The 17,161-nt window shown below is 39.4% G+C and overlaps 2 protein-coding genes across 2 annotated transcripts in view; one reads left to right on the top strand and one right to left on the bottom strand.

Moving 5' to 3' along the window:
* Positions 1 to 16,842, bottom strand: part of LOC138864547 (leucine-rich repeat-containing protein 59-like) — a 17,126-nt gene extending 284 nt beyond the window's left edge. The window contains exon 1 of the mRNA XM_070132105.1: positions 16,558 to 16,842. Coding sequence (XP_069988206.1) covers positions 16,558 to 16,827 — 270 coding nt within the window. The 5' untranslated portion in view covers positions 16,828 to 16,842. The remainder of the gene's footprint in view (positions 1 to 16,557) is intronic.
* On the top strand, positions 9,175 to 10,352 carry LOC113828639 (piggyBac transposable element-derived protein 4). The gene is made up of 2 exons (XM_027381645.2): positions 9,175 to 9,314; positions 9,432 to 10,352. Exon 2 carries the CDS (start codon positions 9,450 to 9,452, stop codon positions 10,350 to 10,352), a length of 903 nt encoding a protein of 300 aa, XP_027237446.2. The 5' UTR covers positions 9,175 to 9,314; positions 9,432 to 9,449.
* Positions 16,843 to 17,161: the final 319 nt, after the last annotated feature.

Here is a 17,161-nt window from a genome sequence, read left to right as displayed (position 1 = left end):
TGCAATTTTATGCCTGGGATACAAAATACACACATACACAATGATGAACAGAAAGTTCTACTATGAGAAATACTTCAATAACTTGTGGTTTTTATTCTGCTTTGTACCAAACTCATGTGGGTATTTAAGATGAAGAAAACTTTGGTGCTTGAAGCAGTCTACTTAAAGAAACTTATATATTAGCTATATATTATGGGTATATTCAAAACTGTAAATTCATCACTGCTTTTAGACCTTTAATATAATGATTTTTTATTTTTCCTTGTTTTTCATATCATAAATCTTTCACTTTGGGGGGAGACTGTTATAATAAGACACTTTTATCTTCCTGTGATCCAGTTCAATAGGGAATGTCATCATATAAGGCAACATATTTGCTCCTGTAAAGCAAGAGTACAGGAAGGTGAAACTTGCTCACACAGTGGCACTGGGACTCAGGTTTATTAGCTCGCACCCTGCCTAAATTTTTCATTGCGGGAGTTTATATTCATGTGGGTAATTCTACACTGATATGAATATGAAACTGACCATAACTCATTTTCGACCACTCCAACCCAAAATCCCTGACTCTCCCCGCCCCCCGCCAGGGACAGTCCCCTTAATTCATGATAAATTAAACTTGTTGAATGATTTACATTAGGCTTACATCAAGTGTTTCCATGCTCTTCATGCATTAATAAAGGTCAATGCTTATTTACATTAGCCATATTGTTTTTTCCCTTATCATGCCTCATTGCACACTAATTCATTTCCAGAAAGCAAAGTCACATTTTCATATTTTTTAAAGTAATCATAAGTGATATGAGTTGAGAAGGGTCACTACAATAAGCATTATGAGTGGTTTCGGCTCCGGCAAATGTCTCTTGTAGCGAGATGTGTTTACGATCTCAGAAGTTTTGAAAATATGCTCTTTGCAAGAAACAAGACAGTAGCTTCATTTATGATCTAAACAAACCTCTTACAGTCTTGTTAATGCATTAGTAAATCTGGCCCCATAGTGGCACTCTTGGAGTGTGATTTCGCTCATTTGGCACTTATAAGGGGGCTTTAGGGGACGGTCTTTTTTTTTTTTTTCTTCTTCTTTTTCTTTCTTTCTTTCTTTTACTTTTCGATTTTTCTTGCTGATTTTGATGAAACTCACACCCTTTCATTTGGGCCCCTTCCCATTGAATATGGTCAATTTTTTTTTTTTTAATCGGCCGAACAGTTTTTGAATTATTGTCACATCTTCAAAAACAATAAGACATTCAATTTCATTTGATTTTTGCACAGAAGTACCCTATTGCTACAACTTGTTCGAGAGGGTTTTTTCGACCCAAAGGGTTAACCCACATCCCTCTATGTAGTGAAACAAAAATTTTTCTTTGCTTCCATTTACTGTCTGAATTGCTAGATTCTTGATCCCTTTCCTTGGCAGTTGGGGCACTTAATGGCCTATCAAGATGCGATACTTATTAATGTCTATTTCTTCTGCATAGCCACTATGTTGTTTTAAAAATGACAACACTAAAAGCATAACATCTCTCACCAGCATTTTGTCAGGGAATGGCGTCTCGCGATGTCAAATATCCCAGTGGTAAAAATGCATATGCACAGATTTTAATAAAGAACTGTATAAATAAATTTTTAAACATGTAAAGAAGGTATAACAACATTAATCAAAGACATTAAAAGCATATAATGTGGAAAAGCAAACACTGATAATTAGCAAAATATCACAATGACAAGTATGTACTAATACATGAACTACTTGGTATTTGGCAATAATGAGTTAAACGGTCAGTGTAATATTTACCCTCACAATCTAAACAAGTTGAGTGACTTAGCTAAAAATGAACTCGCTTCTCTGTTCTTTTACTTATGGCATCTTTAGGAAGTATTTGCACATATATTGCCTATGAAGAATTTTGTCTTCATTTGTATCATTCTATTAATTCATATAGATTTCATTACCCAATTCCACCAATCTCAAACTTCATATTGTCCAAGTTTTCTTTAGCATGACGTAAGCTGAATTTTTCCTTGGTTGTTAAATGCTAATGATTTCTCAGCACATCTTGTTATCAAAGATCTCTCTAAAGCAATTTCAGTACAAGTTACAGAGCAATATACACCATCCTAAAGAGTATAACGAATATAGTCATAAACAACGCTGCTACATTTGAATTTTTAGTTCATATTTACTGCGTTATGACAAAAATATTAGTTGCTTATTACTGCTCAGAGACTAGGTCCACTCAGAGACTAGGGGGGTCTTTGATATGGAAAGCAATGCACTCTCCCAGAGACAAAAAAAAGCTTTTTTGAAAGAAATCCACTGATTTCAACAATGCTGGCGGTAGTTTCTTGAGCAAATAAATTGTAGACAAGACCCATTTCCACCGACAATCTTGATTTGATAGTCATGATAGCAGGGGAAGGCATGAAGAATATCAGGGAAATTATGGGGTAAATCAGGCTTAAATATGAATAGAGAAGAAAAATGTGTTAAAACATCCCCAATAATGCTTAAAATCTGTTAATGAAAATCTATGCAAGTCTACGGACCGACATGCCAACTTACAAAAAAAAAAAAAAAGAATCCAACCCACCTTTTAGTAAGATCTATGGGAATTCATACCCCCAGTGGTAATTATAAAAAATAATGGAAATATTCACTGTATATCACCCTGCAGAGAGCAAGTCAACAACACCCTCACACAGCCATAGTTTTTAATGTCCATTTTCCATAAGTAAGCAATTTTCTATAAGTAAGCACAAAGTGCTAATAATGGGGGGTAAAGGGGGGGCTTGCCTCCTGTCTAAGGAATAAATAGAAGGTAGGGAAGCTTAGGGGGTGTTTCGGTTCACATGATACCCAGGTTTTGGAACTAGGTTTTTGAAGGGTGCATCACTCTCGATACTAATTACCACTTTTATATCTTGAAACACCAAATTTTCCTTCGTTTCTCTCTACTGTCTGGATTGCTTCATTTCGAACCACTTTTGATAATTGTTACTAAGAGTGACCCACCCTCCAGAGACCCAAGTCCCAAAACCAGGGTATCATGCAAATGCAAACACTCACCCGAACCTTTCCTACCTTATTTCACTCCCTAGACAGGTGGGGAAAGCCCCCCTGAACCCCCCATTTATTAGCACTTCATGCCAACCTATAGGAAATGGACATTAAGAACTCTGGCTGTGCAAGGATATTGCACTGTGATATGCAGTGGACATTTTAGTCATTTGGCGGTAAATATGAGGAAGCTGCAGCTTAATTTACTTTGTTTCTTATTCTTTCTCAGTAACCTATACCTTCCACAGTATGGATACACTCACCATACTCTTAGTCCCTAACTCCACAGCACCAAATTTATTGGACAACATGCAGTTCGAGGTAGTGGCAGAGTTGGGTAGTAAAAGCTATATCAAATGATAGAATGATACAAACACAAGACAATTTTTTTTTCTATGGCAGCATTTGTGCAAATGCTTCCCAAAGATACTATGTAAATGAACAGAGGTGAGAGCCTAATTTCAGCCAAGTCGATCATCTTGTTTACATGTCGAACATAAACATTGGACTGACTGAAGAACTCATTACTGCGATGTGCAAAGTGGTTCACTGCATGCTTGTCAAAATGTAATTTTGTTAATAATCAGTGTATGCTGTTCCACATTTGTTTTCAACGGCCTTTATAAATGTTGTTATACCTCACTTGTGTGCTTTGTGATTTATACAGTTTTGTAAGAGAATTGGTCCGAAGAACCTTCTGTGCATGCACATATGCGTGTTTCAGGGCACTATTTTTGACAGGATTCCCAGCCATTCGGTGACAGAAGGCCAGCGACAAATGTTCCATTTTAGGCGTTGTGTTGATTCTGGGTTATTCTTAAGACTATACAGTGGCAATGAAGAAGAAATAGACCTTAATAAGCATTACAGTTTGATATTTGAGCCCATCATGTTCCCCAAATGCTAAAAAAAGTGATTAGAAATGAAATAATTCACAGTAGAAAGAAACACAGGAAAGTTTGACAGTTTGGTGTTTCAAAATATAAAGGTATTTGATTTATTGTTTACAGAATTGGAGTAGCTCTATCTTGCAGTACATACCAAGGTGTTGGGGGGTAGAGCCCTCCATCAAGCTTTCCTTAGTTACAGGAACTGTAACTAAGGGGGTTAAAAATTTTGGGGTCAAATTGAGTTAGCTAGTGTATTGTATAGAGACATGACTTGAAATTAGTCATTCCTGCTGTAAAGAGCATTTCAATACAAAAAGTACCTAACTGTCGAATTATTGAACTTTGGAGATATAAGCGAGATACCAATTATTTCATGTAGAAAATGATAGTACACTGTAATACCAATTCTGAAATAAAATCTATATGGAATTTTGAGCTCATTTGTACATGCAGTCTTCATCCCATACTTTTCGTGAGTTTCTGATAAAAAATATGTTTAGACATTACCGTTGGTCCTAGATACTATAAATACGCAAATATCCAAGCACACCTAGGCGTCTGCATGACTTTATGCACTTCTTAGCAAAGATAATGAGTGCAAATGACTAATAATCAACTCTTCTCTCATTTCTCATTGCAAACTGCTACTACTGACAATTATCAAAGAAAACGGCTAGATAGGGAAAACTAATATAGTTTATTTCTTTACATATATAAGTTGATGTAGGGCTACTAAATGAGGATGATTACATTTTTTAACTTTAGATGCGTGTATTACTTACATATGATCCTCCTCAAAAATAAACACCCAGTGACCATCTCAAGTTCCAAGTAGTAAATATATGTGCTTTTAAAATTCTCAAAATTGAACCACCATGTTGTATTCATGCTAGGACTTTATAACTAGGATGATTTTGTACTAATATTGTTATCCACAAATCTCCGTTCTTTAAAATCTTAGGAAAAAAAAAAAGGTTTTATCTGGTTTAGATTAGTTGTCTCTATGGTTCAATGCATTTGTTAAACTATTCAGACAGAAATATCAACTTATAAAAAAAACAAAAAACAAGACATACCTTTACGGAATAACGTCCCTATTGAGAATGATAATTCCGACCAACTGGTTAATTATCGCATTGTTAAGTACAGTAATTAAGTTTTTTTTTTTATTAATATAACAATTAAATTTAGCCAAAAGTAACACAGATAATGAACTTTGGTAAGTGTCCAATATATAGAACGGCATATCTCCATTGTTTGTTTGCACAGCGTTAGGAACACAGAACTTGGAATAAGTTACTTACAGGGACGCGGTAGATAGAGGGAAATGGACACCGCCATGTTATAGAGCGGAAAAAATAGAAGGGGATAGAACATTGTATAAGATGCACAGGCCTTAAATTTACAGTTACATGGGGCGCGTAAATTTTTTTTTTTTTTTTAAACGTGGTGTGCAGAGACTAAGTCAAAACAGCCTTCTACAGGCAGAGTTGCTTGTTTATGTCTACATTATCTATGAAATTGTTTTCTATATGTGTCTTGTTTTCTGTAATTCCATTTTCTATAACCACGTTTTCTATAAATGTCACATTTTCTGTTCGCCATTTTTTACCAACGTGACATTTCTGATTAGTAATTATTATAACCAATATTTTATCTCATTTCTAATAACATTTCCTCTAATCCTTGAATAGTTTTACATTATAATTTTCTTTTTCATGTAATGTACACTATTTTTATGATTCTTAATATTATTATCATAACCTTTATTCATAGTACACAATGTAACAACTGGACTGCCTCTTTACATCATTTGCCTCCCGTGTCGGAACAATACACAATGTTAATTGCTTCAACACTTTCCGGTAAGCCTTTGCCATGGCTGGAGCTAATAGTAATTGCTGTGCGCAGTGTGACATGGGGTATGTTTAAATATTTGAATTTAAATAATATTAATTTATCACTTATTTTTAATAACAATTAAATATAGATAAATAGAGAGATAATTAGTGTTAAATATAATTTTTTATGGTAGCCACGGGCAATTCTGGGAAAGATATGTCAATGCCGCCCTCTTGCTCAATCTCTGCCGCTCACACGGCACAATTTTAGGGCAGTTAAAATGCACAAAATGTGATGCGGAATGCCGCATTGACAGCAGTATAAATCAATTCAAGTGTGACAAAACCCCCCCCAAAAATAAGAGGAAAGTTAGATGGAATTTCAAAAACTCACTTTTTAAGAACACCTGGTTTGATAACAGTAAGCTCCATTCTGAAACTAATTTAAAATTTGTTAATGCGGATTTGAGAGAGAGGTTTTCTTATGAATCTGCATGGAGTGAATTTAATTTACCGAATAAGACTATTTGCGATTAAGTTTCTGCCGGGAGGTTCTCATTTTTTTAGTGCTTTGAAAATCAATCCGACAAATAAGGTGGGTCAAGGGAAATTGTCAAGATTGATGAATCTAAATTTGGAAAAAGAAAATATGATGTTGGTAGAGTAATTGAAGGTCAATGGGTTTTTAGAGTAGTATGCCGCAAGAGTGGGAAATTTTTTCTCATACCCATGGAGCCGCGCAATTCTCTCTCTCTTTGCTTAACGTCATTAAGGAGCGTATTTACCCAAGAACAACGGTCATTAGTGATTGCTAGAAGGCATACAACTGTCTTGAGAAAGAGGGGTATCAACATTTAACTGTGAACCATTCATACTATTTTGTTGACCCCAAGAGTAAAGCACACACCAATACGATCGAGCACAAATGGAGGAAGGCCAAATCAAAAGTGCCCTGCTTCGACAGGAGGAAGTACCACTTCGCTGGGTACTTGGCCAAGGCCATATTCCAAATCATGTACCCGGCGGAGAACAAATGGTTCCATCAGTTCCTCCTCGTCTCAGCTCGTCTGTACCCTCCACAATGCCAGTATGTGTCGTATACTGTTTAAATATTTTTTTAATCAATTGACATCATGCGATTAAGCAGGGGGATTAATTTGATATGTTATGTTTTTGTTATTTTGGTTCACATAACCACATTTTATATTTTATAAAAAATTGTGTATCAGATATCGAGTTTGAACCCACTGCGTGTTGCGCTTGTTTACTTTAGCGGAATTTTATTCGGTGTCCATCAGACAAAGTTTAGCTTGTCTTTCTGATTATATGGCCTTTCTAATGTTGTCGGGACACATTTTGGCTCATCTTTCATAAAATTACACTATTTCTTAATGTTTAAATGGTATTATTCTTTATTTTGACATTTACAGGTTACTAATGACGTCGTGCACTCCCCCTCTGCCCCCTCCCCCCTTGCCCCCACCCAAATAGAGCTTCGTGAACTCTACCCCCCCTTTTGGACCTTAGTCTCTGCGAGGGTTCGTCGCAATCGGGAACAATTAACAAGAACTTTTTTAGTTCTGTGCAACTCAAACACTGTTTGTTACTTTTGTTAGAGCATCAGAACCCTGAGGCCATAAAAATAATCCGTTTTTTTATTTTGAAGTATGTCAAAAAACAATTATGCAAAAAAAAAAAAAAAAAGTACTCTCTCAACCAGTCCCCCACCCCAAATAAAAGGAATTTCAAATATCAGCTATTCATATGGCCTCAGGGTTGAGATGCTCTAGCGAAAGCAACAAACTGTGTTTGAATCACACGAACACTAAAAAAGTTGTGTGTTCCTAGGAGAGAGAGGAAGAACATATATAAATAAATAAGAAAAAAAAATTAATAATAATAATAATAATATTAAAAGAAAAAATCACTCCTATGGGGTGACAACCATTTGCACAAGAAACAAGAATCATTCAGATCAATGGATTTCCTTCAAATAAATATCAAAATTGTTTTGAAAATAAGCCACTACCCTCAAATCCATATTGATCAATTTATCCACCAATCTAAGTTGCCATGCCTGGGCATGGCCAGAGGGGATGGTTGATGGGGGGCTCTGTCCCCCAACTCCCCCCGGAAAACACTGTCTTCATCTTAGTATGCACGACAAGATGAAATTTGGGAGGACCCAGTGTACTTGGGATCAGATCTTTTTGTTTGTGTCTACAAATTATTTCTTGTACTGAGAACAAACTTTTTGTCCTCAACATTAACATTATATTCAATTTGCCTAACTTAGTGCATCCATCCCGTAAGATTATCCAAATACAATAACATTAATAAAAGACGGAATAAATTATTTACAACGACGCGCGTTGATGGAGGAAAATGGACACCGCCATCTTATAGAGCAGGAAAAATAGAAGGGGATGGCATATAGTTTAAGATGCGCAGGCCCTATAGTCACCGCTAAATGATGAAAAATAACGCGCGGCCGCCTTTCAAATTCAAATTTGATGAGCTTGTTTACCTTGCGAAGAAAAACACAACACTGATCCACAAACACATTTTTGCGTTCACGAACTGGTCCATATATCTCCTTAATGACGGGTGCGGCGCTAGCCGTCATAGTTTTCCGACTCTACGGGGATGGTGTTTAGGCTTATATTTTCGCGCCATTTCCCATGACATTATCACATGACAATATCATGTGATTTTCACGCCATCACGTGACAATATCACGTGATTTTCCACGCCTCTTTAGGGGTGGCTATGGAAAAAAAAACTATAAAAGGGCGAAGACAAGTCAAGGTAATCACTTGCCAGCTTGAACCTCTGATCTTTGCATCTTGTCACGCCAGCTTACCGTTCGGCGTTCCCGGAGGCCTCGGTTTTCCCCTGCCATCCACTCCCTCAGTTTTGAGGAAGACGAGGCAGTGGATGACCCCATGCCTTCGACTTCCAGTGGTGTTCCTCACCTGAGGGATACACCTAACCCTCTCCTTTACACATTTCATCATTCCTCTGACGAGGAATGTGGGGGCTTGCAAGAGAAGTACACGCCGCCAGCGAAACATCGCAGGACCAAGGATCATTCCGGTGAGTTTTCTCCATCCTTTGATTTGAAAAAAGTACAACCTGGCTTCTTTGGCATACTGACTTACATTTTTACGTAACTTTATGGAAAACCTATGTGTTTTTTCGAATTCTTCCACAGATCCTCACTTCGGCGATGATTCCGACTTGGAGGGCAGCGACTCGGAGGATGAGTCCGAGCTCTCCGACTGAGTCAGAGGAAGACTTCGTGCCGCTGGACAACACGTCGTTGGACTGACGAGTATGTCGGGCGCCGCAGGGTATCTCCTCCTTTGTTTGGAGGAAGAGGGAGAACGAGCTACGGCGCTTCGACTTTACCGCAGCTCCTAGGGTCAAGGTTCCTGACCTGGATGCTGAATCCACACCTGAAGAGGTTTTCAGGCAGTTCCTGATGCTGGAACTGTTAGAAAAGATTGTGCAGGAGATGAATCGGTAAGCACATCATCTAATATTACTTGTTTGTTGGTTTGAAGATATCTGTTTACAATTTCTCATGCTCTGACTCTTGCAAACATGATTTTTACACTGCCAATTCTCCTTGTCCTGCAGATATGTTGCGCAGAATCCATGGACGCCTTCTGCCCACATAAAGGGATGGGAGGACACAACCATGAAGGAGGTTCGTACTTATCTTGGGCTGTGGTTCTTGATGGGGTACAGTCCAAGAGGCAAATGCGAGACTTCTGGTCTCGCGACCCTCTGATGTCGTTGGCGATTTTCCCGCAGATGATGTCGCGCGACAGATTTGATCAGCTGACTGCAGCACTACACTTCGCAGACAACCAGGCCGAGCGTCAAGCAGATAATCGACTCTGGAAGCTGAGGCCTGTCGTAGATGTGCTCGACATGCAATTTAGAGAAGCTTTTGTGCCAAACAAGGTCGTCTCCATTGACGAGAGCCTTTGGACCTTCAAGGGGCGCCACCAGGCTTTGCAGTTCGTGCCCAACAAGAGAGCACGCAGGGGAATAAAGGTATACAAGCTCTGCTCGAGTTTGGGGCCAGAGGCCGGCTACACCACCGCCTTTCGTATCTACATGGGGAAGGATCGCGGGGACGTCCCCGCGAGCATGAAGGCAGTGATAGACCTGCTGGAGAGAGGGGGCCTCATGGACAAGGGGTACGAAGTACATGCCAACAACTGGTACTCGTCCCCTAGTCTGTTCCACCACCTACAAAAAAGAAAAACAAGCGCTGTCAGTACGGTCAGAAGCAACAGGAAGCAGATGCCAATAGACCTGCAGGCAAAAGGGCGAGGAAGTGTAGACTTCCGAAGTACAGATTCGAGTATGCTCGCCCTTCAGTGGCTGGACAAGAGGCCAGTCACCATGCTCTCCACAGTGCACACGAGCGAGATGGTAGCTCTTCCTCCCAACTGCCAAGGAATCCAACAAATAAAGCCAAAGGTTGTAACTGACTACAACAACGGCATGGAGGGAGTTGACTTCAGTGACCAACTTTCAGGCTCCTAAGTCCATGAGAAAAACCATCAAATGGTACAAAAAAATATTTTTCAACCTTTTGGACATGGCTGTGGTCAATTCCCTGGCTGTACACCGGTTCCTTGGCAGAAAAATGGCTCAACAAGAATTCAAGTTGGAACTTGTGAGAAGTCTCCTGAAGGAGGAAGACCGCCGAGGAAGGAGGAACCGCATCGCCCGTGCTCGCTTTGCCCCTGTTGCCCCACACATGCCAGAGGACACTCCCCTCCGAAGATGGTGACAATGTTCCCAGTGTTGGAACAGAAATAAGAAGAGGAAGGAGACACGGGTGATGTGTCGCACCTGTGGAGTCTCCGTGTGTGCATCACCATGCTTCAAGGAGTACCACGCCACTCTACATGAAATTTTGATAAGGTGATGTAAATATTATGTAAGTCTTGTGAATACCGCGGATGTCTTGTGAATACCGCGGATGTCTTGTGAATACCGCGGATGTCTTGTGAATACCGCGGATGTCTTGTGAATACCGCGGATGTCTTGTGAATACCGCGGATGTCTTGTGAATACCGCGGATGTCTTGTGAATACCGCGGATGTCTTGTGAATACCGCGGATGTCTTGTGAATACCGCGGATGTCTTGTGAATACCGCGGATGTCTTGTGAATACCGCGGATGTCTTGTAAATACCACGGATGTCTTGTAAATATCGTAAATGTCTTGTAACTATCGTAAATGTCTTGTAAATATCGTAAATGTCTTGTAAATATCGTAAATGTCTTGTAAATATCGTAAATGTCTTGTAAATGTTGTACACGTCCTGTGAATAATCTAAATGTCTTGTAAATATTGTAAATGTCTTGTAAATATTGTAGATTTTGTTTGTTTTCATTCATTTTTAGAGAAATAAACAAAAAACAAAAAAATCAGAATTTCTCTTCTCCCGTGAAAACACCTAACTTCCTTTACACAGTAATCTGACACACACAAGTAGAAAATATGGTCTATTCAACAATATAAGTCAGTAAAGTCCTACATAGATCAAAGTATATGGCTACAATATGACTCCAACTGTCAACATATAGCAATGTGCAGTTTCTGAGAAACCGCTCGCCCGATCGAGCTCAAAATTCACAAGGACACCGGGGAGACCCAACCCGATGCGCAAAAAAAAAAAAAAACCGGCTCCAAGGGGGTTTCATTACACGTTTGTCAAAACGATATTTGGCTAATTATCTGTGTGTCTGCTGGTACACATTTATGCTTTAAAAGTTTTTTAGTAATGTTATTATACTTCATTTGCATATTATGATATCTATCTATACCCTCATATAGAATCCTGCGCATGGAGTGTTTCACACTTTTTTGCGCCAGCCACAGGTTGACAGCTCACCATACCGCTCATTTCGAGATTGAAAGCCAGTGAAAAATATTGCGTTTCCAGTGTTGTGTTAATTCTGGGTTCTTTTTAAGACTTTTACAATGGCATCAAAGAATAATTAGACTTTAGTAACCATCCCAGTTTTATAACTGAGCCCTTCAAGAGTTCCAAATGACGAAAAAGGTGATTAAAAATCGAAGCAATCCCAACAGTACAAAGAAACGAAAGTTACACATTTCTGGATATAAAGGTATTTGGTTTATTATTTTACGGTGTGAATGCAGCTCTGTCTTGCCGTACATACCATGGTGGAGAGAATGTGTCCTGGGGGGTGTTGGGGGCTTGCCAGCCATCAACCCTCCCCTCGGGCACACCTAGTTAAAGCAATTTGTATTAATATATTAGGTTGGTTTATTGGTCAATAGTTTTTTTTGGGGGGATTGGAATGTGTGAATTCCCCTAGAGTTTTGCCGAAATGTGGGTTGGGTCCCCGTAGAGTTTTTGATTTCTGGCGCGTCAGCCCGTAAAATTTCAAAGATGGCGGTTACATTCGTAGAGTTTCATTGGCTGATTTTAAGCATTTTTTGTGTTAGTTTTACACATTTTTAAATCATTATTCTTATTTAAGCTTGTTTTACCGCATAATTTCCCTGATATACTTCATGCCCTCCCCTGCTAACAGGACTATCAAATCAAAATCGTCGATGGAGAAATGGTACTCGATCTCCTGAACGATTCATTCACAGAAGAAACAATACTGAAAATCGATGAAATCATAGGATTTCATGCAGAAAAACATTTTTTTCTTTTTTTGACTTGGTCTCTGGGAGGGTGCGTCGCTCTCTGTAAGAATTACCAAAGACAGCATAAATATGGAACTGCAGACAAGCACATAGTAACAAATGTACTCCTTGGCATATCCCAGTATTTGGTTACTCAGTCAGTACAAGTACAGCCGCTGCAGCTGTACCCATGTTGTCTAAGACTAGTTCTTACACTATGAGATGGCAGTGTTCATTTCCCTCTATCTCAGTGTGTCCCTCTCGATAACTTATACCAATGTGGAGTACAGGGGGGGTTGCCCTCATCTAGGGAATGAATATAAAGGGTAGGTTGGGTTTTTGGGTTTGCGTCATACCCTGATTTTTGGACTGCCTTTGAAGGGTGTGTCACTCTCAGTAACAAATATCACAATTTCACACTTCTCACATGATTTTGTAAGTTCTAAAAACAGATTTTTCAAGAGGGTCCAGCATAGGTATTACATGCCATGATTGCTTTTTAAAAACAAAATTTAAAATTTCTATTTGTCATCTATCGTCTACTTTATGTGCTAAGGCAGCCAAATTAGGATAATTTTCTGCATTCCCTTCGCTTCTCCAATATCGACGATTTTGGTATGGTTGGATTCATCTCACTGTGTACAATCCAAATATGTAGGTTTTATTGCGCGGAAACCCCCCGTTAGCGGCAAACTTGGCCCCGATAGCAGGGGCAACGATGTCGGAGCGGCGGACGCAATATAGAAAATTACCCTAATAATATAACCCACAGTGAAAATAACCATTGTTATTCACATGACTTTCCATTACAGGGGGCTGTGCCCCCTGCGACCCTCAACCCCCACCAAGCAAACAAAATATCCCCCACGTATTCCCGGCAGGATAGAGCGCACACAAACAAGATGCATCGAGAAAGGCGCAAAACCCACCGAGCCAAAGAGAGCGGGCCACCGCCGCTCTTCTGTTCATGGTATACCTTGTTCATCTTGATTATACTACAATCGTCTCTGTATACAATACTGACTCTGTCAAGGTTATTATGCTAATTCAGTAGGAATGTTACGAGGTAAATGTAATACATCCCCAGCTCCGATATCGCCGATAACTGTGTAACGCTCTAGCCTGCCGGGAATACGTGGTGGAGGTTTTGTTTCCTTGGCGGCGGTTGGGGGACGGTAGTCCCCCCCAGGGGGGGTCGCAGGGAATGGAAAGTCGTGTGAATAACCATGGTTATTTTCACTGTGGATTATGTTATTAGTGTTATTTAACCCCACATCTTCCCTGGAACCTTTCATGCCCTCCCCTGCTATCGGGGCCAAGTTTGTCACTAACAGGGGGTTTCTGCGCAATAAAAATTATATATTTGTAATGTGGACTGTGAGAGGAATTCAACGATACCAATAACATTGATATCGGAGAGGCTAAGGTAATATAGAAAATTACCCAAATTAGTATTTTTGGCCCTAGAACAAAATACAACCGAGTTGAATGTAAATTAATTTAAGAGTTCGTTCTTACTGCATCATTCAACATATCACAAGCATATATTCATACATAGTTTGCCATGCAAAATGAATACATGAAAATTATATCTGCGTGCACATCTGGGTAAAATTTCAGATTCTGCCAGCCTCCTCCTTTCGAAACGATTGTTTTTGGAATGGATAATTCCTTCGCTGTTTAGCGCTGTAATGCTATTGTTCTCCGTCGCATCTGACTGCTTAAGCAGTGACGCAACTTGTACTTCTCGACGTCAGAGTTGCTTAAGCGAAGGATTTGCAATATGTTTGGGAAAAAATTTCCATGATTTACACAGCAAAACATATCAAAACAACTAACAAAAGCTTTAAATCGTGTTTGTTTAAACTCTACGGAAAAAAGACGCATGTTTCACCAATATAATTACGGTCTACTAATGTGCGGTTAAATCTGGGCTTACTTTTTGTCTGGTTGCCTCACAATACAAAAGCAATAAATTTTGATTACACAAAAATAGCCGATATCCCGAGCGTGTATGTCTGCCGCGAAGGAACGCCCATGAGCCTGAAGAGCGAGGTACATTTTCGTCATTAATAGCTGGATAAGAGCCCGCTGTAGCTTAACCTATGATACATCCTACTATTTCTTCCGTTCTATAAAATGGCGTTGTCCATTTCCCTCTATCACCGCGCGTCACACAAACGGATAACCTCATTCCTACATAATTTTCAATTTTACCTAAAATTTGCGGTGCTGCTCACATCGGGCAGGAACGGTTGCGCAGCATGGACACGGCGTCCTCCATGGAGCCGCCGCTCTTTCAGTTATTGCTGTCGCACGCTACATTTAACATTAGTTTATCGATGGGAATAATGCTAGAGCCCCCTTCTATGCGCAAATCGAGACAAATCACACTCCCAAAAGGTTTGTGCACTCGTTGCGAGTCTTTTCCGTCACCCGCGCTCATTTAGCGCCCTGCTCATTATTGTTGAGATTGAGATTGAGACCCGCCCATCAGAAGTTTTTCCGTGACATGCCCGCAACGTCATCCTGGTCCCCATTCGTTATGGCAATTTGATTGCGCGCGCGGTTATTGTACACCGATTCAAAGGCGATGTATACAACAGACAAAAGAAATTAACGTTTAATATTTATCATTAATATTGCGTTTGTTAATAATCTGCCTGCGTTTATTGCAAAATAAGACAAAGAATTAGTTAGTTGCACTCTATAAATATTTGAGTATATATATATTCGTGCAATATGCAATGTGTGTAATATGCCGGTTCTCGTTATAATCTATTTAAATCTTACTAACCTTCTATTGCTGTACCTCCGTATACTTAGTCAAATATTGTTGATGTTGTAGTTTTTCTGCAGAAAAATGCAAATAGCGATTTATCAACATTTCAGCCGGCTATATATTTTCCAACATTTCACACCCAAACCCTTCTCACACAGTTGACAGACAGACACTGAACGTTTTTTTTTGTCCGGTGCACACTTTCCGAAAATAGCGAGTTCTGATTGGTCAAGAAATACTGACGTCATTTTCCTCAGTTTTCATTGGCCAGGATTTGTCGCCGTTTATCATACAGTATAATCGCTACCTTGCCAGTAATTGCTAGTTAAGCATGGTGTTCCTGTCTTACTCTGACACACGATTCATTTACTATCGCCGATTCTTAATTCTTTACTCTACCACTATACATACCTGTTCCACACACGGTGTCTCGTGATTGGTTAATAGTATTTCCTGTAATACTATTGGCTTTCGTGACAATGTCACGCGCATGTAGTGTCGAATAAATATTTCAAAATGTTTCGTTCGCAATTCAGGCGATAACATTTTTGTTTTTGAAAATCCCGCGCATTTCTTCAGGCCCCTTTTGCTCGTAATATGGGTGAGGCACATCGGTTTGCGCAGAACAAGAAATTTACTTGTTATTGTAAATACTCAATATTATGTGAGTATTACTGGTCTATTGTCATATATATTGATACAGACACAAAATCTGCTTCGTGTACCGTTATGTGGACATTATCTACGCACGAATCTCGGTGATTAGAATAATTGTACAAAAATGAAACGGCATCATTGTTTTGTTTACAAAAGACAGGAAAGGATATCGGATGGCGATTTTTAAAATATTGAGATAGTACTTCATAACGGGCTCACGGACACTTATGTGTCCAATAACTTCGTTAGTTTTGAGTTGCGAAGGAAGTACATAGAAGAAAAGTTTCTTAGAATCACTCGCTTTATCATTTGCATATGTTATTTTTCGTCTAAAAGGCGGCTGGCAGAATTTTGACCAATACCCACATCTGTAGTTCAGTTAAATCACCTCGCGTGTACAGCATAGTTAGCAAACTGGTAACTACGAAACCTTCTGGAGATATTCTACAACTCTCAAATATCCTCGATCGTACGTCAAGTCTCCGGGAATTGCTACAAGAAACGATGACTTTCTTCACTTTCCTTAAAATACCCAGACTTCCGACTTTCATAATCAGAGAAGCATTGCAATGACTATTGGCACCCAATTGACATAAACACAAACTAATGGGAACTCCTTATTATTCTCTTACTTACAATTTCTTTCACTGGCACTTCCGTCAGGCTCATCATACTCAGGTCGAGTTCATTGCCATCTAGCTTGTCTCGGAGGTTATTCTTGGCCATTTTGCGAGGCGAGAGAGGCTGCCTTGTGGTACGAGCGTAGAACAGCTGATCGAGTGCAAAGTGGAGACCGCGGCTTGTCAAACGCCGACTCAGGCTGATGTGGCCCGGAAAACATGCCGTGGTGCCACGTTTCGCTGATTTTGCTCTACAAACGTCGATAGCGTTTTCTTTAATTAGCATCTATGTTATAATTTATTATTAATAAGTTTTCTAGCAATAGATTAATTGAATACTTTGCTGTACATATGCAAGAAAAGAACATAAGTAGTAGTACACTTTTTTAGACTTGGCACACTCAAACAGAAAAGTTGCATAATGCGCACGGCCTCCCAGCACTGATTGGTAGATTGTTATTAAAGACTCGAAGCAGTTTTAATTCGAAATATTAAAAGCTAAATATTTTCAAAATATAATGGCTGAGAAATGTATCTATAACTGAATACAGAAAAAATGGCAAATGTCGTATACCGTTGAGTGCTGACCAAAACTTTCACTTAAGGAGGTTTGTCGGTTT

This window comes from Penaeus vannamei, chromosome 17, assembly GCF_042767895.1.
Source record: "Penaeus vannamei isolate JL-2024 chromosome 17, ASM4276789v1, whole genome shotgun sequence".
Lineage (NCBI taxonomy): Eukaryota > Metazoa > Arthropoda > Malacostraca > Decapoda > Penaeidae > Penaeus > Penaeus vannamei.
Note: the sequence above shows the minus strand (reverse complement) of the source record. Positions and strands in the feature narration are given on the sequence as shown.

Excerpts from the sequence above, each read along its gene's own strand:
- LOC113828639 (XM_027381645.2), top strand. The coding sequence starts at position 9,450 with ATGGACGCCTTCTGCCCACATAAAGGGATGGGAGGACACAACCATGAA.